Raw genomic sequence first — 27,798 nt, forward strand, 5'->3', positions numbered from 1 at the left:
CAGGTTGCCATCCCACCTGTGCACCCTCCTGGTTGCTCTGGCCTCTGATTTTTATCAGAGCTTTTGATTCCCCCCCGTGGTTTCTAATTCCTTATTTCTTCACTCCTATCTAATTTTATAATTCATTCTCTTCTTCTCTTTGAAGACACTGATCAGAGCCTATCAGCTTCTTATTTTAATTCAGATCAGTCACCTCCTGAATGAACAGTTGTTATCCAGGAATTTAAAAAAATATTTCTATGTGTTCAGTCACACCTTTTCATTCTCAGTCTGCTCAAGTAACCTCCTTAGAAATGATGTATATAATGTGTGTATGTAAATAGATGAAAGTGGAAACTTCAATCCTTGAATGCCTGAAAATACCTTATTTTGCCTTCATACTCACTTGGTAGTTTAGCTGACTATAGGATCCCAGGTTCAAAATCATTTCTCCTCAGAACACTGGAGACTTTGTGACTACTTGATTGTAAAAATTCCAGAGCCTGAGGTCATCTAATGTCCCTTCCTTTATAGGCAGCCTCTTCTTTGTCTCTGGATGTTTTGGGGGGCCTTCTTTTCATATTTGGGGTCTGAATGTGATGAAGTCATGTCCAGGAGTGGGTTTTTCTTATTCATCCTCCTCAGCCTTCTATGGGCCATTTGAGTCTGATAACTCACATCACTTCAGCTCTAAGAAATTTTATTGTGTCTTTGATATTTTTTCCTCCAGTTTTTTCATTTTATTTGTCCGGAAAACCTGTGAATCCAATGTTAGACCAGGAAGATTGATCATTTGTTGTCAAAGAACAAGATTTTAATCATCAAGCACTACTAAGAAATGACACTAAATATAATTCAAGGCTATGCCTAGAGAAATACTGATGTTCATGAATCAGGAAAGATGGCAGGAGCGTGCTGCATAGCTGTAGCTCTCCGCAGCCACCAGCAGACCTGTGGCCAGCACCTGTGGCATCATTCCTGATGTGCAGAGCCACCGCCCTGAACTCAAATAGTCCACTTGGTACATAACTGCTATTCAGTTATTCAAATGGCAATTTTCCCTTTTATACAGATAACAACAACAAACCCAAGTTACTCTTTGGCTCAGATTGTTTTGCTTTGCAGTTGAGACTTTCCTTGCCTGTCTTGAACAGGTTCAAGACAGCATTTTGCCACAGTGGTTTCGGGGCATCTTCCATTTTGGAACTTTCTTGCAGAGGTACAAGCAGGTGTTACTCAAAAACTTGGAAAGTTTTCTTTTTTGCAGTCAGGGTCAAGCACTGAACTTTAGCATTTGCCAATTGCTTTGCAAGAGACTCAGCTCAGTTTTTTTCTGAATACTTCCTAGTGATCTTTCATTTCTGCAATAATATTTTTAATTTTCAAGACCTCTTTTGTTTTCTATTCCTGTTTCATAACTAAGTGTTCTTTTATGGATGCAACTTCTTCTCATTGATCTGGGGTTAATCATTTGAACTTTCGTTTCTTAAAAAATAAATCTTTTGTTCTCTGAATTGCCCATAATGTCAGCTGTTTGTCTTTCATGCATTCATGGGGTTCCTTCCAATGCCTTCTGGTCCATGGTCATTCATTCGTATGTAAGAATGAGAGAATGGCTTTCATGTTGATGGTAGCTAGTGCTGCTTACCTCTGCTGTTTTATATCTAGGTTTCCCAGGAAAGTATGGCTGCTGTGTTTGTTTTAAACCTGGGGGGAGAGTATAAGAGTGCACTGTCAGCAAGAATGCACATCATTTGCATCCTTCAAGTGCAATAATTCCCCTATTCTGCCACACCCTGCTGTTTTGGGTCCATATCTATGCAGTCACTTTTTTCTGTGTAAAAGAGGCTCAGGCAGTCTAGGAATGTGCAGAATGATAGGCTCCCTGACCCAAGCCTGTACTACCCTGCACCTCCCCCAGGTGTTTGTCTTCTCCCGATAATGTTTCCCTCACCTTCCCTCGATATAACCATCACCTCGACTTTTATGATAGTTGTTTCCTTGCTTTCATGTATAATTTTACCACCTATTCATCCCTAAGCAAAATAGTATAGTTTTGCCTGTTTTGGAAATTGATATATTGATATATATTTTTGAAATACATATATATATGTATACATACACACAGGACTCATCCTGTCTATCTTATGCTGCTAGCACCAAGAAAATAAAGCTACTCAATAAATGTTGATTAAATAAATAAGCAAATAACTGGAAAAAAATGACTGAGTGAGTGAATCCTGATTTGATTTGACCTCTCCCTTGCATGTGAGTGTAGAATTCTCCAGACATCCCCAGAATGAATGCAGAATGGACTAGGAGTTTTTGGATTGACGTAGGTCTGTCTCCATCCTGCAGACGAGCATCACCTACAATGGACAACCTAATAGGTCTAGAGGAAATGTTAGCGCAGCAGTGTCAGATGTGGGCTGGAAATGCTCCAGTGGCCCCCATGCCACAGGTGGTGGGATCTCCCTCCCATCTGCAGCTCCCTGTGGACGTCGTGCTTGGCCTTATTCCAAGGGGTTGGCTACTCTCCAGGAGGTTCCCAACCATTACACAACAAGTGAGATTTCCCTATTGTTTCGTTTGTAATTCTGAATTCTCCCACAGAATTCACATCCTGGGTAAGCCGAATAGTGTAATTTTCCATCTGCACGACATTCTTCTTTATTTTGTTAGTGGATTATTAAAAGATACACTTGCCAGGGAAGAGCTTTGCTCACATAGTAATTCCATATTATCTTCCCTGTAAATTCTATGCAATTCTCTGTGTCTTTTCAAGAGCTGCTGATGATTCCTTACTATTATCTTCAATGAGCTAGTAAAACCCCTTGATCTTAGGTCAGTAAGAAATACTTGTTAGACAGATAAAAATCTCCTTCCCTTGTTTTGTTTTGTTTTCCTTTGCTTTAAGATATATGTGGCATGTAGAAGCAATTCTTTCCTCCTCATGTCGTTTTGCGTAAATGACAGTATACTTTACATAATGGTTTTAACATTGCTTTTAAAATATTTCCCAGAGATTATACGTAATACTAAATAAAAGATGTCATTCTTTTCATGATTGCATAGGAACCCTTTGCATTTACATACTGCAATTTAATTTTTAACCTTGTGTCATTATTGAATAGATGCAGATTCAGAAATTACATAATACATTAAGTGGTAAGCACAGAAGTGGCCTCCCAAAGATGTCCAGGTCCTGACCCCCAGAATCTGTGGACATGTTACATTAAATGGCAAAGAGGAATCAAGGCAGCAGATGGAATTAAAGTTACTAATGAGCTGACTTTAAGATAGGGAGACTATCCTGCATCATGTTGGTGGCTCAGTATAATCACAAGGGTCCATAAATGCCCAAGAAGTAGGCAGAAGGATTGGTCTCAGTGTCAGAGGGCTGTGATATGAGAAAGTCTCAACCAGTCATTCCCAGGCAGTAAAGATGGACAAGGTAAGGAATTCAGGGAGCCTCCAGAAACTGGAAAATGCAAGAAAATGAATTCCCCCTACCCCAGGGTCTCCAGGAAGGAATGCAGCCCTAGGAATACGTTGATTTTAGCCCAGTGAGACCCACGTTGGACTTTGTTTCTAGTTGTATATTTTCATCTTTAAAATTTTTTTTAATTGACAAATAATAACCATACATATTCATGGGGTACATAGTGATGTTTCAATACGCATAATTTACAGCGATCAGATCACTTTGGACTTTTGACGTCCAGAACTTTCAGATAATACATTTGTGCAGTAAGCCACTAAGTTTGTGACAGTTTCTTGTAGCAACAATTGGAAACTTATACACATACTGGTACATTATAACAAATAATTATAAGGCAAACACTATGTTATTGCCACCAAGATTAATAATAGAATATTTTCAGCCCCTAGAAGCCTCAGTGTGTTCCCTCCCAATCATACTCCTCTCACTGCAGCCTCCCCTGAAATCACCACCGTTCTCTTCTTGATGACCATCATGTCCTTGCTTTTTTTGTTGTTGTTTTTTGTTTTTGTTTTTTTGCTTGTGATTTGAAAAAAAATTAACTTTTAGGTTCAGGGGTACGTGTGCAGTTTTGTTTTTGTTGTACAGATTTTTGTCACACAGGTTCTAAGCCTAATACCCAATAGTTATTTTTCCTGATCCTCTTCCTCCTCTCACCCTCCACCCTCCACTAGGCCCCAGTGTCTGTTGTTCTGCTCTTTGTGTCCGTGTGTTCTCATCATTTAGCTTCCACTTATAAGTGAGAATATGCAGTAGTTTGTTTTTCTATTTCTGCATTAGTTTGCTAGGGATGATGGCCTCCAGCTTCATCTACATTCCTGCAAATGACATGATCTCATTCTTTTTTATGGCTGCGTAGTATTTCGTAGTGTATATGTATCACATTTTCTTTATCCAGTCTACCATTGATGGGCTTTTAAGTTGATTCCATGTCTTTGCTATTGTGACTAGTGCTGCAATGAACATACACGTGCATGTTTTCATGTAGAACAATTTATATCCTTTTGGGTATATACCCAGTAATGGTATTGCTGGGTCGAATGGTAGTTCTATTTTTAGTTCTTTGAAGAATCACTACACTGCTTTCCATAATGGTTGAACTAATTTACACTCCCAGCAACAGTGTATAAGTGTTCCCTTTTCTTTACAACCTCACCAGCATCTGTTATTTTTTGACTTTTTAGTAATAGCCATTCTGACTATATGAGATGATATCTCATTGTGGTTTTGATTTGCATTTCTCTAATGATCAGTGATATTGAGCTTTTTTTCATATGCTTGTTGGCCACATATATGTCTTCTTTTGAAAAGTATTTGTTCTTGTTTTTTTTTTGCCCACTTTTTAATAGGATTGTTTGTTTTTTTCTTATAAATTTGTTTAAGTTCCTTATAGATGGTGGGTATTAAATCTTTGTCAGATGCATAGTTTGCAAATATTTTTTCCCATTCTGTGGGTTTTGCCTCTTTAGTGTGCCCATAGTTTCTTTTGCTGTGCAGAAGCTCTTAAGCTTTTTTTTAAATTTAATTTTACTTCTTTTTATTATACTTTAAGTACTGGGGTACATGTGCATAACGTGCAGGTTTGTTACATATGTATACATGTGCCATGTTGGTGTGCTGCACCCATTAACTCATCATTTAACATTAGGTATATCTCCTAATGCTATCCCTCCCCTCTCCCCCCACCCCACAACAGGCCCCAGTGTGTGATGTTCCCCTTCCTGTGTCCAAGTGTTCTCGTTGTTCAGTGCCCACCTATGAGTGAGAACATGCGGTGTTTGGTTTTTTGTCCTTGCAATAGTTTGCTGAGAATGATGGTTTCCGGCTTCATCCATGTCCCTACAAAGGACATGAACTCATTATTTTTTATGGCTGCATAGTATTCCATGGTGTATATGTGCCACATTTTCTTAATCCAGTCTATCATTGTTGGACATTTGGGTTGGTTCCAAGTCTTAATTAGATATAATTTGTCAATTTTTGCTTTTGTTGCAATTGCTTTCATGTATAGTTTTTACCCAATGTATGTATCTCTAAACAATACAATTTAGTAATGCCTGTTTTGAAATGTACGTATCTGAAATGAGCCTACATGTTTCATCTATGTTGCTACTTTTGCTCTAGTTGTATTTCATTTTCATTGTTGTACAATGTTCCATTACGTAAATATATGTTCAGAGACAGGAAATAGCAGGGAAGGCTCCTGGTCATAAGGGAGGCCTCTGAGGATGCATGAGATTTAACCCACATCTCCAACTGCAATCCTCTTTTCTTTTGAAAGCTTTTGATATCTAGGCACCATGAGTAGAAAGAGGTACAAAAGCATAGTTCCTGCCCTCAGAAAGCATAGAATTCAGTGGAGGAAACTGACACACAGTCCAACAGTTATAGTGCACTGCTACTATAGAAGTGGATTATTATTATAGAAGCGGATACAGGGTACACAGCTCCGGCTTGGGATGTCAAGGAAGGCTTTCCAGAGAAAGTGACCCTTGAAAGTATTTGTTAAGCATGTAAAAATATAAGCAAAGGCTGGGCATGTAAGTCAGGGAAATACTTTGGGAAAATACATAAAGAAGCATTATGTGAAAATACATAGCAAGAACATGAAGTGGCAAAGAATTGCAAGTTCTTTGTGTGTGACTACTATGGAGATTGCGAGAGAGAGAGAGAGAGAGAGAGTGCGAGGGAAGGAAAATGAAGCTGAAGCCTAGAGTAGTAGGTAGGATCCATTCATAAAGGGCTGCCCTTGGATGCCAGCCTAAGGACACTGGACTTTCTGCTGAGTACAGTTGGCAGTCACTGAAGCACCCTAAGCATGTTATGGCAAATATAACATCATGAAAAGCCTTTCCATTACTCTGAAACTGAACAATTTTTCTGCATTTTAAGTCATTCTGTTTTCTTAGAAGTAGTTAAATCTGTATGCTAGATATTTATAAAGACTTGCTGATGGTTTGATCTGGCTCTTGAAACTGATCTTTCATCTATTTTGACTTTCTAATGGAATGTGGAAATACCTAACTTAATCAGGAAGATTACCTTTTTAAAAAACTGCAAAGGGAAGCTACATATATTTGGTTTGGATCAGCATATGGGAACTTCAAAAAGAAGTAACACTCTAATTTAAACTGTGAAAGGTATTGCTAGGTAACATTGTTAATGGGTGCTTTGGAGTCAAATGCAGAAAAGCAGCATGGTAGAAATGATTCCAGATGCTCCCACTTCCTTCAGAGACCCAATTAAGATGAAACCTCATTGTCCATTTGCTTTCTGTGAGTCATAAAAGGGAAAATTTTGAATTTTTAAGACAATTTAGGGCTTCTGATTTTTATCTTAATTGAATTAAAGAATGGAGATTGAATTAGATTTATTAAAAAGAAAATCAACCCAATCATTGAAAACACTTTTGAGTTTTCAGGGTAATAAGTAAGTAGTATTCTACATATTGGTTACTCAACATCTCTCCAATGTTGTTTTCCTTTTATCTCAAATTTTTCCTTTTGGAATTTTTTTTTTTAGATATATGTGTTTCCCGTGGAATTACCATGTCTCTTAAACTTCTCTGCACATTTCTGGTCTCAATATGATGTATTCTGGGTGTTTTTCTAAGATCTTTCTTCTAGTTGACTAATTCTTTCTTCAGCTATATCTACTCTTCAGTGTATTCATCTATTCAGTTTTTAATTCATTGACTTGGCTTTTTATTTTTAGAAGTTATATATAGTTTGAATATTTTCATATTTTATTCCTTCATTTTGTTTTCTATTTCTTCATTTATCTCTTCAAAGATTTTAAGAATGCTATATGAGACTTTTTTTATTATCTCAATCTCTTAGGATACCAGCTCACATGTTTGTAGTAATCACTGATTTTCCTCCTACTAGATTATTTCTTCAGATAGTTTGAAATGTTTGTATTATGAACTCAATTTTAGCATGGGTACCAAATTATGAAACTATTCCCTCAGAGCAGATTTTTATTTCTTCTGCTAAGGGTCCTGTGATTTTTTATTTTCTCAGCTTCTGATTTTTGCACCTATCAGATAGTGTAAATTTTGATTTCATATGTGTACATGGGATTTTGATTTATCATAGGAGGCTCTTCCTCCTATTCAGAATTCTAAGTAGAAGACAGGCTTCATCACTGCTTCCCTAGACCAATGAGTAGAATTATTCTAGTTGCCTTTATGAAAAGAGGTAGTCTTTCTACGGTCCTGGATTTATGCTAGAATCTTAGTTTAATTCTTCATTCCCAGATAGGAAAAAGGCTGTGTCCTCTCTCTGTGAGGGTATAACTGGACCCACTAAACCATAAGGCCTGTGTCTACTCTACACATCTCTGGGCCTTCTTTGGGTCATCTCACTAGTTTACTATGCTAGCTGAGTTCCCTTTTTATTTCTAGAACCTGTTATTTTCTTTCCTTTATTTTGAACCTGGAAAAGCATTAAAAATATATATTTGCCATGTTCTTAATCAATTCTATTTTTGTATTTTGGGTGGAAGAATGGACTGCTTCAGTTAACTTGGACATACCATCAGAAGTTAATGTTATTAATTTTCATATCTTTCTCAAAGTAATGTCCTTAGAGAATATGTATCAGAATCCCCCTGGATACTCATTAAGAATGTAGATTCTTGGTTTTATCTATGTTTTATTGAATCAAAATCTGTGGAGATGATGCTGGAGAATATTCATTTTAAACAAAGTCTACAAATTAAGTGTAGTAACTAGTACAAGGTTGCAGGATATGAGATCTATATAGAGGATTGAAATTTTAAAAGGTGGTATCACAATAACATTGAGAAATATAAAATAATTAGAGATAAATTTGACAAAATGTGTACAAGACCCATATACTGAAAACTATGAAAGATTAATGAGAGAAATTAAAGACCTAAACAAATAGAAAACTATAGCTTGTTCATAGATTGGTAAATTCAATATGGCTATTCAATAATATCTTAATGACATCTTAATGCCATTTCTCCCCTAAATTCATCTATAGATTTAATTGAAATCAAAATTAAAATCCAAGATGGTTTTTATGTAGAACTTGACAAGCTGATTCTAAAATTCACATGGAAATGCATACAACCTAGAATAGCCGAAACAACTTTGGAAAAGAAGAATAAAATGAAAGGACTCCTACTACCAGAGTGCAAGATGATTTTTAAACTACCATAATCAAGATAATCCAGGATAATCTCCCCATTGCAAAACTCTTAATCACATCTTTTGACTTATAAGGTAATATTTACAGATTCAGGAATGAGGATGTGAATATCTTTGGGGGCCGTTATTCAGCCTGCCATAGATCTCATGTGGATTTCCAGCTGTTTCAGCTCTTTACACTAAATAATCCATCTTTTCTCACTGATATTCAACATCAGCTCTCTCATAAATCAAATTTACATAATAATTTTATGTTCACATTATAGTATATGAACACATTTGTATATAAACACAAAGACACTTGCAGACTAATCTTATTTGTGTCTCAATAATTCAGTAAGGTAGGTTGGAATTATTATCTTTATTTTACAGGTGAGAAAGCTAAAGCTTAGAGAATTTAGGTGAGTTGTCTGTGGGGTTTCTTAATCCAAGATTTGAATTCTAGGTTGTGACAGTCCTGGTCTGTGTCCTGTACCACACCACCCCATAAAGACATGGTTCCTCTGAAATAGTGCAACCCATATTCCATTCTTGTAACTCTCAGAAACAGTTAGGTTCCCAGCCCATCCAGAAACTCTATCCAGTTTTTCTAAAACATTTTAAAACACCTATATAACAACTCATCAAAGATTCCTGTATAACACAAGGCATTTAAAATATTCAAATTACCTCTATAATGCTTAAATAAGTATATAAATGGGTGTATTGGTTTGTAGCATGTGAAGATACTGTACAATTTTAGACATGAATTACATTTTCTTTCTACACTGCTGTAAACATGAACTGTAATACAAACAATAAAATGAGTGTTAAAGATTCTAGAAGTCTAGGATCTAAAGATTTTGTCTAAATCATTCCCTGGTTGGTGGTTGCCCTCAGTACCTGGCAGAAACAAACTCCAGAACCCATGAAAGACTAAACCATCAGGGAAATTGTGGGAAGATTAGCTGATAATGCATAACACATTTTAAACAAGGAAAGTACAAAACAAATCTGTCTTGTCAGAACAGCTGAAGGTCGGGCTGTAACACACACTACATTTTACTGCTGAAACTCAAGCAAACATAAATGTTTTTGCTGGCACATGCATACATTCATATCATAATTATAATATTATTTTCATTTAGATAATGAATTTAGGTAAAACAACTTACATCATATTATTATTGAATGCGAAAATTCTGATAATGAGCTTTGGGGTTCCAAGAAATACCCGTATAATAAACAATTTTGTGCACACAAACGTACAACAAAATGTATTAGTTAACATTTCAGCAAGTTTTGTTTTGTGTTTTTAAAATTTATATTGAAATTACACAAAATAACATTTGTATTACATAGGTAAGGTATAAGGAATAATAGTAAGATAAACAACCGTGAACCTGTCACCCACATTAAGAAATGAGACTTTACCATATTTTAGAATATCTTTATCCTTCTGTTTCCTGCATAGAGGTAACTATCCATTTGAAATTTTGTGTAGTCAGTTAATCATTTCCTTGGTTTTGTTCATACTGCTTTTTAGCCATATGTGGGTATAACCCATAACAATATATAACTTATTTTTGCATGTTTTAAACTTTACATAAATATTGTCATACTATATTTGTTTTTCTGAGATTCACTCATGTCATGCATGAGGCTATAATTTAACAGTTAATATTCTATTATTTGAATTTATAAAAATTCCTATCCAGTTGGACATTTGTGTTGTTTCTAACTTAATGCTGTTATGCTATTGAGAATAATGCTCTTATGAACATTCTTGAACAGGTTTTCAGGTACATGGTGCCAAATTTTTCTAGGATGTATCCCCAGGAGTGGCAACTCCAGGACGTACAGGATGTATACACTCAGGTTTACTAGGTAATCAGACTTCTCCAAAGGGGTTGTGCCACTCTACCTTCTTACGTGCAGGAGATGTGCCTATAACCTTACTCCATAACCTTGACTACTCTTAGTATTGATCAACTTTTAAAATTTTGCTCCTCCGCTAGTTGTGAAATGGAATCTCACTGTGGCTTTGATTAATATTTCTGCAATTACGAATTTCATTATGTTAATGAAAATAGCATGTTATATTGACTGGCCATTTGTGTTTCATCTCCTGTGAAATTCCTATTTGGCCTTTGCCCATTTTTCTATTGTGTTGTCTTTGTATTGTTGATTCATAGGGGCTCTTGATGTATTTGGGATGTAACTGGCTTAATATGTCCTGCAAATATCTTCTCCCAGTTTGTGTCTTGTCCATTCACCCTCATTAAGGTGATTTTAGTGAACAGGAGTTTTAATGTAATTGCATATGATAATTTTTTATTTTATAATTTGCTCACTTTGTATTATTAAAATCCCTTTCTCTACACCAAGTTGGTAAAGAGATCATTCTATATTGCTTTCTAAAAAGTTTCGTAGTTTACCATCACATTGATCCAACTTGAGTTGACTTTTGTGTAGAGCAGATGGGAGGGACTCTGTATCAGTTTCTTATTGCTGCTGAAACAAGTTACGAGTTACTTAGTGACTTAAAACAACACACATTTATTGTCTTACAGTTCTGGAATTCAGAAGTCTGAAATCAGTTTCACTGAGCTAAAATCAGGTGTCAACAGGGCTGGTTCCTTTTGGAGATTCCTGGGAAAAATTTGTTCCTTACTTTTTCCAGCTTTTAAAGCTGCCAGCATTCCATGGCTTGTGGTTGCATCACTCTAATCTGCTTGCATCATTGCATTGTCTTTTCATCTTCTGGGTCAAGTTTCCCTCTGCTTTCTTCTTAAGGACATTTGTGATTATATTAGGGCCCACCAAGATAATCTAGGATAATCTCCCCATGTCTAAATTATTAATTTAATTACCTCTTTTGACATATAAGGCAACATTCACCCTTTTGCCATATAAGGAAATATTTAGATTCAGGAATGAGAATGTAAATATCTTTAGGGGCCATTATTCAGCCTACCACAGATCCCATGTGGATATCAGCTGATTTAGCTCCCTACACTATGTAGCCATCTTTCCTCACTGATATTCAACACCTACTCTGATATAAATCAAATTCACATGTATTTGTGCATCTGTTCTGAGTTTCTCTTCTGTTTCCTTTGTCATTTTGCACTTTCTGCCTGAATACTACACTATCTTAATTACAATAGCTTTCCACTAGATTTGAGTTTATGAAAGGGCAAGTTCTCCCAACTTGTTCTTCCTTCAGCATGTCTTCTTTTTATTGGCCCTTTGATTTTTTATTTAAATTTTAAAATCAACCCACCACACTCCACCAAATTCTACCTGCTGGCGTTTTGTTTAGCAGTACATTGAATTTATAGATATAAATCTGTTGGGAGAAAATGGACACTCTTGATGACATTGAATCTGCCTTTTCAAGAATATAGTCTAGTTCTCTATTTATTCATTCATTTATTTAAATCCTTGTTAATATCTTTCCATAAAGTTTTACAACTTTGGTTTGAAGGTTTCAAGTATATTTTGTTGATTTATTTTTATGTACTTTATATTTTTGTTGCTTTTATAAATAGAATCTTGAAAGCTAAATTTTTCTGACTGTTGCTGGATATAGAAATACAGTTGACCTTTGTAAATGTTTTCTAATCCTGAATCTTACTCTGTTGTTTATTTTATTTTATTTATTTTTTGAGACCACTTCTTGCTCTGTTGCCCAGGCTGGAGTGCAAGTGATGTGATCAAAGCTCACTGCAGCCTTGAACTCCTGGGCTCAAGTGATCCTTTTGCCTCAGCCTCCCAAATAGCTGGGACTACAGGCTCACTCCATGATGCCTGGATAACTTTTTTAAAAAGTTGTAGAGACAAGGTCTTGCCATATTGCCCAGGCTGATCTTGAACTCCTGGCCTCAATTGTTCCTCCTACCTTGTCCTCTCAAAGCACTAGGATTACAGGCATGAGCCATCATACACAGTCCCTCTCTTATTAATTTTAAAAATGTATTTATAAATTCTTTTTTATTTTCCAGGTTGACAGTCTTAATATGAGTGAATAATGTCTGTTTATTCTTCTATTTATACTTTTTTTCCTCTGCATTTTTTCTTACTGCACAGGAATGGAACTCAAGTATAATATGGAACATCTAGGATATCTTAGATGGTATTTTAGTCTGTTCAGGCTGCTATAATAAAATGCCATAGACTCGGTTTATGAAAAACAGAAATTTATTCAACACAATTCTGGAGGCTGGAGAATCCAAGATCAAGGCACCAGCAGATGGTGGAAGGTGCAGACGAGCTTGCTGGGGCAGCTTTTATAAGGGCACTAGTCCCATTCTTAAGGGCTACACCCTCATGATCATATCACCTCCTAAAGGCCTCATGTCTTAATGCCATCATCTTGGGAGTTAAGATTTCAACATATGAATTTGGGGTTCAGGGGACACTAACATTCAGACCATAGCAGATGGAAAGTTTTTGAAAGCCCATGGTTTGCATTTCCTGGTACATAATGCAATGGGATCTGTTGCATTTGGGGACTTCAGGGTCATTAAAGGGGTTCTGTAGTGCATCTCCCTACTTCTCATGTGTGAAATCAGAACACTACAGTCATAGATGAGGACTCCTCTATGTTTTAAAATATTTTGGTCTTTTAATAAGGAGTCTGCCCTTAAAGTTTACTAGTTCCTCCATGCTTGTATCTCTTGCTGCCTTTTGCCAAGACAAGAAAAATATCTGCTTAGAAAATCTTGTGGAAAAGTAACATTTGTAATGTGACCCTAAAATTTATACTAACAGTTAGAAACTCAAGGCTGGGCATTACTTGTACTCCTGTTCTGGGTGTGGGGAGTGGCTAGCAACAAGTAAGACAAACTCCTTTGAAGTAATTAATAACTACCAAAGAAACATTGGCTCACTGCTTTATTACAACACATCTCCTTTTTTTTTTTTTTTTTTTTTTTTTTTTTAAGAAAGGCAGTCAAGGTAACGGAGATAGTTTTAGGCCTGACAGTTATAAATAGTCCTGCAGTTTATTCCATGATATATTTGCAATTCTCTTTCTTTGCCATTCTGCAAGTTGGATCTCAATCAAAATACTTTTCTCTTGACCAAAGAGTGTAAATTATTCCCAATAGTCTAGACCTAAAAAGTAATAGAGTAGGGTAACGCGGTTTGGGCCCTTTGAAAGTTTTATTGGCCAGGCGTGGTAGCTCACGCCTGTAATCCCAGCACTTTGGGAGGCTGAGACGGGCGGATCATGAGGTCGGGAGATCGAGACCATCCTGGCTAACATGGTGAAACCCCGTTTCTACTAAAAATACAAAAAAATTAGCCGGGCGTGGTGGCAGGTGTCTGTAGTCCCAGCTACTCAGGAGGCTGAGGCAGGAGAATGGCGTGAACCTGGGAGGCGGCGCTTGCAGTGAGCCAAGATCATGCCACTGCACTCCAGCCTGGGCGACAGAGCGAGACTCTGTCTCAAAAAAAAAGAAAGTTTTATTTATAGTTTAGAGTATTGCCACAACTAACACCTGATCTTTAGAGGAACCTCTTTTCCAGGGATTGGATGGAGCAGGGGAACCCTTTCAATAAATCAGTCATCCTAAGTATGGCTTTTGTTTCTTATAATCAAAGTAATGCTTGTCTAATGACCACTATGTTGCCAAGCACTAGAAGGAACAAAAGGACAAGTATTCTGTCTTTAACGGACATTCATGGGGAAAAAGCATTAAAAATACAAAAGCTAAACAGCAACAGAAGACAGTGGAACATAAAATGTCACAAGGCGTTAAAATGATGATAATGAATTAGAACTATCACTTGGCTGTTCTAAGCATACTTTCTGTAATACTGAAAACTACATCAACGAAGCATCAAAAGTATTTTGAACATTCAAAATGTCCATACAGAGCAAATATATCCTCTTTCCTTAGAGAACTTGAAATTATATGATATATATTTAAGGAAAACCATCGACCTATCAAAGATTTTCAAAGTGGTGATATCCCCCCTGCTGGGGAGAATGTGGAGAGAAGGAACCCGTAAATACTACAGATGTTTGTGTGGAATTAGCACGACCATTCTTGAGAGTGGTATGGCTACAGCTATCACAATGTCAAATGTGCATCCCTTTGTTCTGGAAATCTTTCATAAATGATAAGTTGGGTAATTTGAATTAACTCTGTCTAAGAACACCTAGGAAAGCAAGGCAAAATATTTTTTAAAATCTGTTTTTTAAGGCAAGAGAGAACTACCAGAACATGGGGCCAAGATCCAAGAGAAGGAAATCAAGACCATCAGACTTTGGGGGCCACTTTATCCTTAAAGACACTGCCTTTTTGGTAAAAACTGCAGAGAGGCTAAAAGGATAAGTAAGGTTAAAGAAGAAAACAAAAGTCCGTGGTATGTCCCAGGAGGAAGGGCCCCAGTAATCTAGTCCCCCAGACTTAAGAGTTGGACCCAGTGAATTAGAAATGGGCCAGTCCTCAAAGAGATTGAAGTTCAGCTTTGAATCATTGTTCAGTTATTGGCTTCATTTCAAACAGTTTTCCACTGGAGATCCAGAAGGTAATTAATCTCTAGTGTTCTAAGGTGTCTATTATTTATGAGGAATTAATTTATCTCTGTTGTACCTAGGATGATGCTAGCTATCTACCCTTCTTGGGAGAGTTGAGAAAATAATCACTCGAATGATTTGCTGCAGGGCTTCATTCTCTCACAAAACCTTAGCTGAGAATAGCTAAATTAGGTTGTCTGGGATTACTAATGCCCCCCAGTCGCCAGCCAGAAGCCGGAGGGAGATATCTTCTTATGGCTTTAAATTATGTCTATAACTTTTATATATACTGATCAGCACTCAATCAAAAAATGACCAAGCACATGAGGAGGTAAGACAATCTGATAGAAAACCAGAGTAAACAATAGAAACAAATCCAGGAGAGCAGATCATAGAATTATCAGACACAGATTTTAAAAATGTTTTTATCAAAATTAAGCAGAGATCTGAAAACTAGAAACATTCTAATGAAAAGTCTAGAACTAAGAAGTTATAATAACAAATTAAAAACTCAGTGGATGAATTTAACCGCTTATTAGGTATAGCCAGAGATAGATTTTGTAAAGTGGAAATTAGATAAATCAAATAAAATATCTGAAAATACTGAATCATGCAGAGACAAAATATAGAAAAAGAACACACACAGACACACAAAAAAGACAGGTGAAAAGTGGAGAAGAAACAATATTTGAAAAGATAATGACTCAAAATTTTTCAGAATTGATGAAAGACATTTATTCACATATTCAATAAGTGCTGCAAGCCCCTGAAAGGATAAATGCAACCATGCCTAGGAACATTATAGTAAAATCACTGAAAGCTAAAGATAAAAATAAAGAAATATGTGTGCATAAAAATTAAATCTATCAGAAGACAAGATAGATTGTTTCAACTGAGCAAAAAGAGTATGAGCTGACTTCTCAACAGAAACAGTGGAAAGCTATAATATCTTCAAAGTGCTGGAAGAAAATATGGAAAAATTGTTCACAGATACATGTTTGATGATAGTAATTATACTACAAATTGTAATGAAAGGTTGGAAGCCACTTAAATGTCCAATAAGAGATTTAAACATATTTGCCTCCCAACAGTGGACCACATAACCATTAAGAAGAATAAGGGAGGTCTTTAGGTATGATATGTTAATGATATGTTAAAATGTTCCAAAGGTATTATTAAATGAAAAAAAGCAGGTTGCAAAATAACATGGCATACATTCCCATTTGCATTAGCAGTATCGTGATACAATTAAATATAAAAGGATAGGCACCAAAATGTTAACAGTAGTTATCTTTGCATGGTACAATTATAAGATAAGTTTATTCATATTCCCTTTAAATTGTATAATGATCATGTATTATCGAACAAAGATAGTTTCATTTTTAAAAGGGGGAACAAAACCAGTCAGTACTTCAAAGGTTGTGTGCTCTGTATTGACTGTGAGTTCATTGTAGATGTGTTATAACGGATATTGTGAAGTGCATTTCATTATCTCTACATGGAAGAAATTCAGCAAAAGTAAGCACTGGGTAAGATCCCTAGACTCAGGTCCCTAATATTCTGGATCTTCCTAAATCTAAGGAAGATCAATGTGAATAATGTCCCTTGGAGCCCCAAGTTGGCTCTCATTTTATGAGAAGCATCAATCAATGGTCACCCTTCTCTGATTTAGAATTACTTTTCTTTGTAAGAAACTTTGGAATAATGTTAAGAATTGGGTTAAATTTTTAATTTTTTTCCTGCTAAAATGTAAATTGCAATACAGTCTGCTCCCTAAAGATAAGAAACTAGCAGTATTCTTATTTTCTTAAAATGTTTGGATCATGGGCCGGGTGCAGTGGCTCATGCTTGTAATCCCAGCACTTTGGGAGGCCAAGGCGGGCGGATCACGAGGTCAGGAGATCGAGACCGTGATGAAACCCCGTCTCTACTAAAAAAATACAAAAACTTAGCCGGGCGTGGTGGCGGGCGCCTGTAGTCCCAGCTACTCGGAGAGGCTGAGGCAGGAGAATGGCGTGAACCCAGGAGGCGGAGCTTGCAGTGAGCCGAGACTGCGCCACTGCACTCCAGCCTGGGCGATAGAGCGAGACTCCGTCTCAAAAAAAAAATAAAATAAAAAAAAATGTTTGGATCACAATACCAAAAGACACAATTCAAAATGCCATAATCCCAAATCTTGAGTTCCTGAAAGATCAAAACCCCTAAGGATCAAAATCCCTAAAGTCTAACATCCCTGGTGTCTAAAATCCCCAAAATCACAGTCCTGAAAAATTAAAATCCCAAATGTTGAAATCCTGAAAACCAAAGTCTGGGGAAGGGATTAGCGTGTTTTCAGTTGCACACAGGATAGTTGCATTATGCTGATTGTACCATGTTAGGTGGAACTATTACCTTGTTGTCTTTATTGGGAAATTTAGTATGGTTTAACACATGGGTGCCAGGTTGACAAGGGATGGGCTTGTGGACTTAATTTTAGATGTCAACTTGACCAGTAAAAACTGGTGGAAACCTGGGAAAGCATAATTTTGGGTATATCTATGAGTGTTTCCAGAGGAGATTTGTGTGTAAGTCTGAGCGGACTTGATGGGGAAAATCTGCCCTCACTGCTGACAGGCCCTATCCAACCAGCCAGGGACTTCGGAGAGAACAAATACAGAAGGCACATTGCTTTGTCTCTGAGAGCTGGGACAGACTTTTCCTCTGCTGCCTTGGACATAGAAATTTGACTCCATGAAAGTGCATTATCACGACGTTGCCTTTGTGCGTAAGCATTGTGTGTGTACGTAAAAATGCTGACACTTCCTCAATACATGAAGAGATAGTCTTTTTGTACATCTGAATTTGTGAGACAGAAAATTTCTGGAGATCTCAGCTCTTTGGGAAACTGCCTAAATGGGGGCGACCCATCATGGTTTTTGATCTATCTTCTCAAAAGACAGGTTGTTCATATGGTATTCCGGGTGATCACAGTTATAAAGCTGGGTGCCTGCAGTTAGCAACCATAATGACATGCATTTGTACATTGCCCTTTTTCACCTGTTCCTTTATAAACAAACACAGCTTGTGTGCTCATAACTGTTATATCCACGTGACTGTTGTTAGTCTACCTGTGTTTATGCTTGTAAAAATATGTATTTTATTATTACCTATTTTGTTGCATAAAGTGGCCTTTGAAGTGTTATATTTTGTTTTTAGATGTTTCTCAAGTAAATCCCTCTTTAAAATATAGATAAATATATTGTAAAGAATGTCTTTTGTTTTTCCAGAATTCTATCTTTGGGATTTTGGTCTTTCACAATTTCAGCAGTCAGGATTATGATTGGCTCCTAGATAGGATGAATCTTCAGCGTTAGTTAAATTGCAGTTCCCTCGGTGCAGTGCAGGGAGCTATTTAATAATTTTGATTATTTATATTGGTAACGTACATGAGGGAACGTGATTTGGGGTAAGTGACGCACCATTTGGATGATAAAGTCTGAATTGTTTTTCTAGGCCGAGAAATCCGTCTGCCCCTCCGAATCAAAGGGGAAGGCATGGGACCTAAGATTCACTTCAACTTTGAATTGCTGGATATTGGGAAAGTTTTCACTGGATCTGCACATTGTTATGAGGTAAGCACTAGAGTTGTTCGTTGAGACTTCAAACAGTACTTGGCTTTTGGAGTTTGTTTTATCTTATGTGTTTTTATTTGATGGAAAGAGTGTGCAATCACATTCATTGGCCGTTAGTCATCCTTGTTGAGACCCTGGAGTGCTCGGATTCTTCCTCCTCTTGCCTGGCCATCGCGAGGGAAACAACTTTTTTATATTCATTAGCCCTCCTTCACTTTAGTAAAAGCTAAAAAGCTTCAAAGCCATAGTTTAACTGGTTTTATCCTCATTGTTTTGTAGATTGCAAAGGGAAAACTCATAAATACATCTCCCCATCTGTTTAGTGCTTGTTCTCTGACAACATAAATTCCACAGATCAGAGGATAGATAACCTTTTACATTCTCTAGAATGTCCTAATGAGCTAGCTGTTTTCACACTTCAGAATTTTCTCTTAATGCACTAGTCTCCAATCCATGTTTTAAAAACCAATCAGTTTCTGGAAGAGACTTTCCTGCTTTATCTTTCCAATTAATTAGAAAATGAAATTTTACAGGATGTATGCATGAGTTCTTCAGGATCATTGTTTGCTTCAGTGTCTCCCCATCACTAAATTTGTATCTAGGGCACATTTTTTACATTATATCAGACTATAACCCTTGAAACTTCATTTTGGGAAAGTTCCTTCATTGTATATGTTTGTATTTTTATAGAGGTATTTAAAACAATTATTTAATGAGTGACAAATAGGTGTCAGAGTCATACTTTATTGTATGTGCATGTCTATGTGTTTGTGTGTGTGTGATTTCTAATCCTTACCAAATTGTGAAAGTTAGGCTTTATTATATCTATTTTGCATATGAGAAATGTGGATTGTGTAGTAGTTAATATACACATCTCCCTTAATGTGTGTTGAGCACAGTGCTAGTGCTTTGACCTTCACTCATTCATTTAGTCCTCACAAAAACCCGATTTGTATCCTAGCACTTTGGGAGGGCGAGGCGGTGGATCACTTGAGGTCAGGAGTTCAAGACCAGCCTGGTCAATATGGTGAAACTCAATCGCTACTAAAAATACAAAAATTACCAGGGCATGTTGGCAGGCACCTGTAATCCCAACTACTTGGAAGACCGAAGCAGGAGAATCACTTGAACTCAGGAGGTGGAGGTTGCAATGAGCCAAGATCGCGCCACTGCACTCCAGCCTGGGCAACAGAGTGAGACTCTGTCTCAAAAAAAAAAAAAAAGAAACAAAAAACGAAAACCACCCCAAAACAATAAAAACCTATTTGTGAGAACTATTTGTGAGGTACAATTAACTATTTCCATTTTATAGCTGGGTAAACTGAGGCTTAGAGAAGTTAAGGTAGTGCTGGATATTATAACAAACAAATACAAAAATACGTAAGGTCTCAAATATGCTAGAAGTTTCTTTTATACCTTACATAAAGTCCAAAACAAAGGTTTCTAGTGAGCAGGTGCTCTCTTCCAGCAGAGAAGCTGGACCGTCTCATGCTTGGCCACCCCTACCACGTGGTCTACAAGATTGTGGAAGGGGAAAGGGCATGGGGGAACGTATATGATATTTTTATAGACAGTAGCACATTTCACTTACATTCATATTCCATTAGCTGTATGCACAGAAAAAGAGGAAAGGCATTCAAGGAATGCCAAACCTGAATGCCAGGGGAGTTAAGTAACTTGGCAGGGTCCTGCAGCATGTAATGTTAGTGAGTCCTGGGAGACTAGGGCTCTCTCTCCTGTTCTGGGAAAAGAAGGCCTTTGCTGGCCTCTCAGCCCTTCAGGTTCTCAGCATCCCAACCTCTCACCTCGGGTAAACCCAGCCTCCAAACCACTTGGTTCTTAGCCCAGCCTAACCTGCTGTGGGGACAGTGCCCTGCATCCCCCACATTCACAAGGTAACTGTGGCCTAATGGGATGATGCAGAAGGTAAACAGAGATGGTAATGTCACAATGAGATGGACTATGCGTAGGAACACAGTGTAAGTGAAGAAGTCAGTCGCATGGCTGTCATGAAATGACAAGTGACACAGCTATATCCCACACTGTCCTGGATTGCATTTGAGAGGTCACTTGGGGAGAAGGAAAAAAAGTCCAGTAGTTCTCATTAAACTGATATTCTGTCTGTAAGTCATCCAGTGTGAATTTCCTATATCTTACAGACTGAACTTATGAGTGCCACATCAGAAAAGAAGCTTTAGTTCTGATGCAGAATGGATAGGGTTTCCCTGAATGTAAATTTAGCAAAAGTGTACTTGAGGCCACCACTTCCCACCCTTCCTAATTTTAATAGTAAAGCAAACCACAGCCAGTTAAATAAGTGTTAAATGGGGTGATGCATCAGATTGGACAGTTTGGAGAGCTGTGCAGTGGCAGAGAAGGACACGGTAAGGTGCTTCTTATGGGAATATTTTGCACTCTCTGCGTATTTAATGCTGATGCTTCATTGCATCTCTCTTTCAATTTATTGCATTACCTACTTGAGACAAATTTGAATAACTAGCTATTGCCCTTAGTCATTGCTGAACATAGCAGATACATAAAGTATAAACCATAACCCCAAGAGTATACCCTATTCTCCAGTGTAATTAAGAAGGAAAACAAATAAGAGGCAAAGTTTGATTATAAATTTTCTTCTCTCCAAGGAGCTAGACCTCAAGGAAAAGAGTATTATCAGTAATCAAAAGGCCTCTGAATTGTGTCCCAAAACTATTGCTGGTTTCTGTATTCGTAAGTAGGTGCTTATTTCTCAGGAGGAGAAGAATGATGTCATATTCTTAAAAATGGAGGAATTCTCACCATACAGAAAATATGGGCAAAACATTTCTGCTAACCAAAAAAACTAAAAGGCAATGCATGCATCTTCTGAAAGAGAAGAACAGGGTCCTCCAAGTTACCACTAATGCCTTCAATTTGCCTTCATGTTACCACTAGTACGTATTAGTCTCTTCTTAAGCACAGGTAAAATTTAAACCCATTCTGTTTGGCACTGGGGATATAAATAGCAGTCACTGACTATGTGTGGTGGCTCATGGCTGTAATCCCAGTGCTTTGGGAGGCTGAGATGGAAGCATCACTTGCTCCCAGGAGTTCAAGAGCAGCCTGGGGAATATAGTAAGACCCCATCTCTACAAAAAAAACCCCACAAAAATTAGTTGGATGTGGTGGCACATAGCTATAGTCCCAGCTACTCAGAAGGCAGAGGCAGGACGATCACTTGAGCCTAGGAATTCAAGGGTACAGTGAGCTATGATGGCGTCACTGCACTCCAGCCTGGACAACAGAGCCAGACCCTGTCTCTTAAAAAACAAACAAACGAAAACATAACAACAGTCTCTGTCCTTTTTAAGCACTATTTGCCAAGCACTATTCTAAAAATTACATAAATTAATAAATTTAATTTTACAGCAATATGAGAAGTTAGTAGTACTTACATTTTACAGATGGGGAAACTGGAATACAGAGAAACTAAGTAGATTGTCCAAGGTTACAGAGCTAGTAAGTCAATGGCAAAGCTGAGATTTGAACCCAGGCAGTTTGGCTGCAGAGTCGCTGGCCATAATCACTTTTCTACGTGGTCTCTTTAAATGGAATGAAGGGTGAAGCCTGATTCCTACTACCAGGGAGCTTAGAATGAGGGAGATGCGAAAGAAACATAAAAAGATGAATAAAATAGCAAGTAGCAATTATTTATGCTTCTATTTTGGTGCATTGTCCATCTTCTCTTGGCAGAAGAGGCTGTCTTCCTCTGCTCTGCCTCTGCAGCCGACTCTTTCTCTCCATCATATGTTCTGGATGGCCCTCTTCCCTGCAACCTGAGCCCCTGAACTCATCCTTCTCTGCATCCACTCAGACCCCATTCCCTTAGTTACCAAGTTCTCTCCTCTTACAACAACAGGCAGCACTTTGGTGAGTGTTTCCTCTAGGCTGAGCACTGAATATGCATTAACTCATTTATTACAAGTATGCTGTCTCCTCTACAGTACCTCCCAACAGCCTTGCCACTCCCATTCTCACCTTTCACCACTCATCTTCTCAAAACAGGAATCTAAAATAGTCAGCCACTGTTTCCTGTACACCCACTCAATTCCCTAAACATTTGTCCTCTGGATTCTGCAATCATGCCCCACTAGAATTACTCTCTTTCTCAAGGTCAGGGATGACAATAATCTCTAACTAAAAGTAATGAATCTATAACCTTTGCTCCGCACTTACTCTCCTGGCCTCTGTCTGCATCTGACTTCTTCCGGGAATCCTCCTCCCTCAGCTTCTGGGTTCCTGACACACCTCACATTTGCCTGCTAACCTTCTGAAAGTTTCTTTGAGATCTCTCATGCTCTTTGTCCTCCAAAGCCTTACGTGTAGGTTGACGGTGGTTCCTATATAAATCAGGAAAACATGCTGTTCACCCTCTAGGTGTAAGGACAGCATTGGCAAGGATCAGAGGTGGTGTCTTTGGAAGCCAGGATAGAACAACATGGCTGTAGTCAAGTTTCATGCACAAGAATTGTAGGGACAGTAGACTGAGGCCTGCCATGTAGGATGCCGAATGTCATGAGTGTGCATGAAGGAGCTCAGGCATGAGCTCTTTACATGCACACACTAAACCCAGTGTGCAACCACATATGGGCAATAACATGCTTCCAGAACACTAGAATATAGGAATACAACTTTTCTATAGTAAAACAGTTGCTTGCATAAGAATCTCAAAACAATCATCCATCCAGTAGAATTTGAGATGAAAATATCTCAATAGCATGAAATGTGATAGCACAACAGAGAACCCTTGTCATTTGGGATCCACAATGATGTCTCATTTACATTCTTCAAGCTACATTATAAACATAGGTTTAGGTAATTCTCACTCTGCTATTCTAACTTGCTTTTTATTTTTAAGTATGCTGCTTAACCTCAGCCTTCTCATGCATATAAGAGAAATACTTACTTTCCCTTGGTTACTTTATAGAGAGTAGCAAAAAAGGGAGTATTTTAAGGCTCTTCATCAGTATATGTGATTATGATCAGTCTTTATAGCACCAGCGTAATATATATGACTAATTTCATTTTACAGAGGAGACTAAAATATAAAATTACTTTCTGGCTTGGGAGTTCTATCTTCAAACACTCAAGGCATCAGACTGTTCATTTGTCCCTGAGTGTTCTTCTTTGGTTCTTTGGTTCTAATTCCTGCCTTTCCCTTTGTTGCTGTTAAATAGTACAGACACATGCTTATATGAAAATAGGTCAGAGGCCCATTGACCTTCACGTTCTTGCCTTTTATTGACATAGGCGATACTATACAACAAAGGCAGCATCGATGCTCTCTTCAACATGACCCCTCCAACTTCAACTTTGGGGGCCGGCTTTGTTTTCAGTCCCAAGGAAGGCATCATTGAACCAAGTGGAGTCCAAGCTATCCAGATCTTCTTCAGCTCTACCATCCTGGGAAACTTTGAAGAAGAGTTCCTGGTCAATGTCAATGGGTCACCTGAGCCTGTGAAACTGACCATTAGGTAAGGTACATTTATAATGAATGTAGAAACTAACTGAAGTTTTAACCTATTGCCTTTTTAGCTTTTTAAGTAGATCCTGTCTTAGATGTTCATAGCTATCTTTGTTGATATGAACACATCAGCATAGTAGAGTGTGTTAAATTTCCATCAGTGTTTCCCTAGTGAACATGTATAAGTTATTATAATATAGATACAGATGCTGTTTGGAGATCTAGTTTTTCTACAAGTTATAATCTTATAAAATAAGGATTTAGACATTAAACTAGCTTCTAGTTACTCTCTATGTCTTAGGATGTTTAGAGAAAATAAGTTATTACAGTAACACCTGAATGAAATCATCTGGGCTAAGCTTTGGCCATTATCACAGTTTCTCTAAACTTTTGTCTTTTGTTCTTATTTTAAGGAAATTATTTACATGATCTCACTATCATGTCTCCAAGCATTGTAAACACGTTGCTCTGACTCTAATTGGATTCCCACAGCAGCAGGTTGTTAATTACCATGGCAGTTTCTCTTATTCTGGTAACTGCTAGTAAGACCTCCCTCCATCTACAAGCTGAGGTCTCCCTTGGGGCAGGCCCTGGGGATAACATAGAAAAGAGATAGAGACATATGACCTGAAGGATCCAAGGAAAATGTACTGATTTCATGGTATATACTATACATTCAGAATCTCAAGATTAGCTGAAAGATGATTACTATTTATTCTCAAACTCTTCCACCTCAGTGTCCCTGTTATGCACTGAATTGTTTCCCGCAGAATTTATATGTTGAAGTCCTAATACCCAGTACCTTGGAATGTAACTCTTCTTGGACATAGGGCCTTTAAAGAGGTAATTAAGGCAAAACGAGGTCAGATGGGTGGGCTTTAATCCAATATGATTGGTGTCCTTATAAGGAGAGGACATTAGGACACAGACATACCATAGAAAAGGGCCATGTGAAAAAATAAAGAGAAGCTGAAGCGAGAGACCCTCAGAAAAAAATAACCCTGCAATCACCAATCCTTCTGAGAGCAACAGAAATAAACTTCTGTTGTTTAAGCCACCCAGTCTAGGGTACTTTGTTATGGCAGCCCTAGCAAAGTCATACAACCCCCAGCAACTAAGGAGAGTGAATGTGTGTGCCTCAAGTGTTCTGTGGCATGGCCAAAGCAGCCTGTCACAATCATAATCTTTTTTATTTTTAAGTCTCAAGACTTATCTGAAACATTCACAAGACATTTATGTTCTCTTCCATAATACATGTGTGTTTGTTATAAGAGAAAAATGAGGGTTGTTTTCCAAATATTTGAATAACATTGACTCTTCACGAATATGCGCCATACTTATCCCAGCCCATGGTTGACATCCTTTGGGTATGTATACAATATGAGAAGGGTGGGAATACACTTTCATATTATATGAACTTCAGCCCACTTCCTACCTTCATAACATCTCATCTCTCATGACAAGCAGTGAAGGGTGGTTATCTGAAGAAGTAGGAAGAACAAACTTGTGAATATAATCTTGTCTCCAATTCACGGATCCTCTGGTCCCATGAGGGCCTTTGATAAGATCCAGCAGATCAACTCTTGGAAGCTTTCTGACTATTGGGCATCAGTAAGTATTGCTCTGAATCATAAGTACCCTTGACAACATCCAGTATCATAAGCAAGCCTTCATATATAAGCAGCAAAGATAAAACCTTTAAGCTCTGATCTAAAAAAGTTTAAGATAGAAGGAATAATGGCCCTATCTGTAGGAAGGAAAGTATAGGATATTAAAGGAGCAGTTTTACTTTTCAGGTAGATGAAAGAAAGGGAAAGTGCTAGCCAAGGAAGGCTAACTGCCCCTCAAGTTTAATAAGAAAGCCCAACCCAATTTCACCTGGCCATTCCCCATTTTAAGTTCAGGCCTAATAATTAATAATGTGTCTTACCATCAACATACACAGCTACCCTTTTTAGGAATAAATATGTATTTTGGATATTTGTTTAATAAACTCTTATTGAGTACCTCCTTCAAGCAAGGTTGTATATTAGGTGCAAGAACTCATGTATTTGGGTTTGTTAGACATTCCTGATGCACGAATACTACTGCCCTCACTTTTGACTCTGAATTATTTATCCAAATTCAGGATTGCCCATTCTCTAAACTATTCCCTAAACAGGCTTACAAATACAGTAAAAGAAATAACAAGGGAATTTAAAAGGATAGAAAATATCCATTTAACACAAAGAAAGGCAGTAATGGAGGAATAGAGGAACAGAAAAGACATGAGACATATAGAAAATAAGTAGCATGAGTCCTGCCCTATCAACAATTACATTAAATGTCAATGTATTAAATACTTCAATTAAAAGTTAGAGAATGGCAGAATGTATTAGAACAAAACAAACAAACCCCCCAAAAATGATCTATCTATATGCTTTTTACAAGATGCCACACTTTAGATTTGAAGATATGAATAGGTTGAAACCAAAAGGATAGAAATATATATACCGTGCAAACAGGAGCAAAAGAAAGCTGGAGAGGCTATGTTATACCAGACAAAATAGACTTTAAAACAAAAATTGTTACTCAAGACAAAAAAGGGCATTTTACAATGATAAGATAGTGAATTCATCAAAAAGATATGGCAATTACAAACACACATCTAATAACAGAGCACCAAAATATGTGAAGCGCAGACAGACAGAATTGAAGGGAGAAATAGACAATTCAGCAAAATAGTAGGGGATGTCAATACCCCACTTTCAATAATAAAAAAACTAAGCAGAAGATCATAAAGGAAATAGAAGAGTTGAACACTATAAACCACCTAGACCTAACAGACATCTACAGCACACTCTACCCAACAGGAATAAAAGAAAGGACATTACTACCAACCTTACAGAAATTAAAAGGATTAGTGGATACTGCTATGAACAATTGTATGCCAAAGATTAGATAATGTAGATGACATGAACAAATTCCTAGAAAGACACGAACTACCAAAACTGACTCAAGAAGAAATAGAATATCTGAATAGACCTGTAATACATTCCAACCAAAAAACAAACAAACAAAAAACAAGATCAAGTGGCTTCACTGGTAAATTCTACTGAATGTTTAATGAAGAATTGTCATAAATCTTTTACAAACTCTTCCAAAAAATGAGAAGGTGGGAACACTTTTCAACTCATTTTATGAGGCCAGTATTACCCTGATACCAAAACCAAACAAAAACATTATAAGAAAACAAAGCTAAAAACCCATAACCTTTATAGATTTTTTTTTTATTATACTTTAGGGTTTTAGGGTACATGTGCACAATGTGCAGGTTTGTTACATATGTATCCATGTGCCATGTTGATTTCCTGCACCCATTAACTCGTCATTTAGCATTAGGTGTATCTCCTAATGCTGTCCCTCCCCCCTCCCCCCACCCCACAACAGTCCCCGGAGTGTGATGTTCCCCTTCCTGTGTCCATGAGTTCTCATTGTTCAATTCCCACCTATGAGTGAGAACATGTGGTGTTTGGTTTT

General features: G+C 37.5%; 1 protein-coding gene across 1 annotated transcript in view; it reads left to right on the forward strand.

The window, feature by feature from the left end:
- HYDIN (HYDIN axonemal central pair apparatus protein) overlaps positions 1-27,798 on the forward strand; it is a 397,956-nt gene that overhangs the window by 88,992 nt on the left and 281,166 nt on the right. The window contains exons 10-11 of the mRNA XM_032157850.2: positions 18,661-18,779; positions 24,066-24,289. Of these exons, the coding sequence (XP_032013741.1) occupies positions 18,661-18,779; positions 24,066-24,289 (343 nt within the window). The remainder of the gene's footprint in view (positions 1-18,660; positions 18,780-24,065; positions 24,290-27,798) is intronic.

This window comes from Hylobates moloch, unplaced genomic scaffold (genome assembly GCF_009828535.3).
Source record: "Hylobates moloch isolate HMO894 unplaced genomic scaffold, HMol_V3 SCAFFOLD_6, whole genome shotgun sequence".
NCBI classification, from domain to species: domain Eukaryota; kingdom Metazoa; phylum Chordata; class Mammalia; order Primates; family Hylobatidae; genus Hylobates; species Hylobates moloch.